General features: G+C 37.9%; 1 protein-coding gene across 1 annotated transcript in view; it reads right to left on the bottom strand.

The window, feature by feature from the left end:
* Positions 1-785: 785 nt before the first annotated feature.
* The window catches only part of LOC107584215 (forkhead box protein J1-B), a 4,221-nt gene continuing 1,988 nt past the window's right edge, over positions 786-3,018 (bottom strand). The window contains exon 3 of the mRNA XM_016270722.1: positions 786-1,695. Coding sequence (XP_016126208.1) covers positions 898-1,695 — 798 coding nt within the window. The 3' untranslated portion in view covers positions 786-897. The remainder of the gene's footprint in view (positions 1,696-3,018) is intronic.

The raw sequence follows: 3,018 nt of genomic DNA, 5'->3' as shown, positions 1-3,018 counted from the left end.
ATTTAGAGAATTCTTATTCTAATAATGGCTTTAAACGAACAAAAAGCTTATATGTGGAATTTTGAGGAACCGAAAAAAGTTTTTTTTGAAAAACGCAAACAATGTATAATTATTTAATATGTATACAAAGAACTCATCACATCCAAAATTCAAAACAGACCGAAAAAAGTTGTACAGATTGATCTTTTTATTCAAGTACAGAATATATTTTTTCACGTTGCAGGTTTTAGTCCATTTCTCAAAGAATCGATACAAGTACACTTCTAGAACAGTCATTGCCTCGTAAGATTGCCACCCACAGTTCATGGTAAATCTGACACTAATGCATTACATTTTGAAACGAGCACTTGTGGGACACTTGTGGTGCACTCTCATAGATTATCATAAAATTGAGAAAATAAATTATGAGGCTAAATCACTGGGCAACAAACTGAGTTTCAAAGTGCTTGTGCGACCTTATTTTGTCTCTGGAAACTATTTAGTGAAGCACTTTGGCTTGTTGCATCCCCTTTCCCTCAAATATGTGATTTATATTTGTTTTTTACTTTTGTTAGACTTATATAAAGCATGACATTACCTAAAATATCAAGTAAACTAAAATGAATATATTAGATTGATTAATCAATAAGGAACAAAATGTCACTATCCTAAATAACTACACTTGTCCCGCAACAATATTTATCCATCTCGAGAAAATTTCCAAAAAAAAGCAAGAACTCAAAGATCAAGGGTAATTATAAATGAATCAGTATAGGTTTTTACAAAATGCAAAAGAAGTACAAAGAATAATTACATATAACCTCTCACATCCTCAGTAATTCATTATGCTAATGTAGCAAAACAAAAGTCAATAGGTCTTCAGACGAGCAAAGACAGTGCATATGTATTCAGACGTGTTCACAGATATGACTCTGCTCTTTCCCAGAGTTGCATCTCAGAGAAGAATCCCTCACAAAGCCCATAGGCATGATCCAAGGTAAGTGGGATGGCTTGGACTTCCTCTTTAATCTCCCAAGGGTGCTGATGCTGGTGAACCTGATCTGTGAACATTCCCTCGTAATATTGCGGATGGACCTGTACTTGCTGGTGGTGCTGTTGGTGAAAGTCCTCCATGTTGGATCCCATCATGCCGTTTGCCTCTAGGTAAGCACAAGCCTGTTCGTCCTCATTGCTGTAGCCAGGCCCGTGCTGGTTCTGTGAAGATTGCTCCATCTCGCATCCCAGCGAGCTCAGCGCTGTGTTGATATCCAAATCCTCAAACGTGCTGTCATTCCCACTTAACACATCGTCAAAAACAGACGCCAGGTCAAAATCTCCTCTCAGTACGTCTGAAGTTTTAATGTCGGTGGTTAACAGAGGGCTCTTGGAGACTCTGGCCAGCTTGCTGCCTCGTTTGGGGAAGACTTGCTTGCGTTTGTTTCCTGGGACAGGTCCTTGGAAGTGGCCCATTCCCATTTGTTGGCCGGTCTGGTTGCACTGAGAGCCGTACGAGGAGCTGGGAGAGGATAACATTTTGCTCTGTCTTTGGGTATTGAAGTTTGTGGCAGGCATTCGCCGCCGTTTGAAAACGCCATTGACAAACATGTCAGCGTACTGCGGGTCGATTTGCCAAAAGCCTCCTTTTCCTGGCTCGTCTTTCTGTCTGGGCACTTTCATGAAGCATTTGTTCAGGGACAAGTTATGGCGGATTGAATTCTGACAGAAAGGGAGAAAAATCAGTTTATTTGAGAGTTACGAACAAGAATAGCAGGTTTTTAATATTTATATTTTAATTAAAAAAATTATTAGGCAAATTTAATTGAGCTGTTTGAATGCAGAGCCAACATTATGGTTGTTTTTAGAGTTTTAGACTTCCAGTGACAGAAGACGGAACACATAAAGCTTCCTATAAAATCCCACTGTGCAGCAGGTAGAGGTGTCCTATTTCATTGGCTCACTGTGTGTGTGACAGAGACAAATGGGGGAGGGGAATGTTGCGTGTACAGGAGTAGATATGTGGTGAATAAGGCTGAGGCTCTCCCTTAAGGATCCCTCATTATGGAAGGAGGCCTCAGGAAACCGAGTGCTCTTAGGTATAGTGGTCTCAGCTTCCATCATCAGTCACCCTAGCTTAAGTATACTGTAGATGAGTGCACAGGTCTGTTTTGGTTATTTCTGTATTGAACCATAAGACCATGGTTGACTAACAGCAGTTAATAGTGATTCACGAATGAATAGCTCTTATGAATTGGTTCTTTTGGGTGAATCAGAAGCATGTGTGGTCCGATTACCAAACAAATGACTGAAACAGTTCTTTTTAGTGAGAATCAGAAATATACAGATATACAAATATAGAAAGACTCACAAACGAATGACTCTTATGAGCCGGTTCTATTATAGTGAATCAGAAACATACAGAGATACAAATGTAGTCTTGTATGAAACAAGTGTAGTACACTGTAAAAAAATTTCGGTAAAATTTACGGTAAAAAAACGGCAGCTGTGGTTGCCGGAATTTTACCGCAAAAAATACGGTAGCAACATTTTAGGTTTTTAGGTTTTAACTTAAATTTACAGTTAAATACCATAATTTCATTAACTGATATAATGTTAATATACCAACCTATTGAAGTACTGAAATCTGTTTTGTACCTTTGTAATACACTGATAACCACCAAATGCAGGTGGCGATGGGAAAGTCACATGATGAGCCAAAGCCCATCACAAGCAGCTTTTAAATAATAACATATATAGAAGGTGCACATGTCATTCACACAAATGCTAAACACCATCATGGTAACACACATGAAACTGAAATAATGCAATAAACATTAATTTAACAACATTAGGTGTAACACACAACCCTAATATACAAAACTGATAAGAAAAAAACTAAGAAACATAGTTATTTCAACAAAAAAACATCAAATTTGAAATGTAACGCAGGGAATTCTGGGAATGTCAATTTACGGTTATTCACTGTAAATTATAAGTTCTATTTCACTTCAAAAAACGGTATACTACCGTAAAATTAATGTC

Source organism: Sinocyclocheilus grahami, unplaced genomic scaffold, assembly GCF_001515645.1.
Source record: "Sinocyclocheilus grahami isolate Dianchi unplaced genomic scaffold, SAMN03320097.WGS_v1.1 scaffold57.1, whole genome shotgun sequence".
Classification (NCBI taxonomy): domain Eukaryota; kingdom Metazoa; phylum Chordata; class Actinopteri; order Cypriniformes; family Cyprinidae; genus Sinocyclocheilus; species Sinocyclocheilus grahami.
This window is presented reverse-complemented; position numbering and strand designations above follow the sequence as displayed.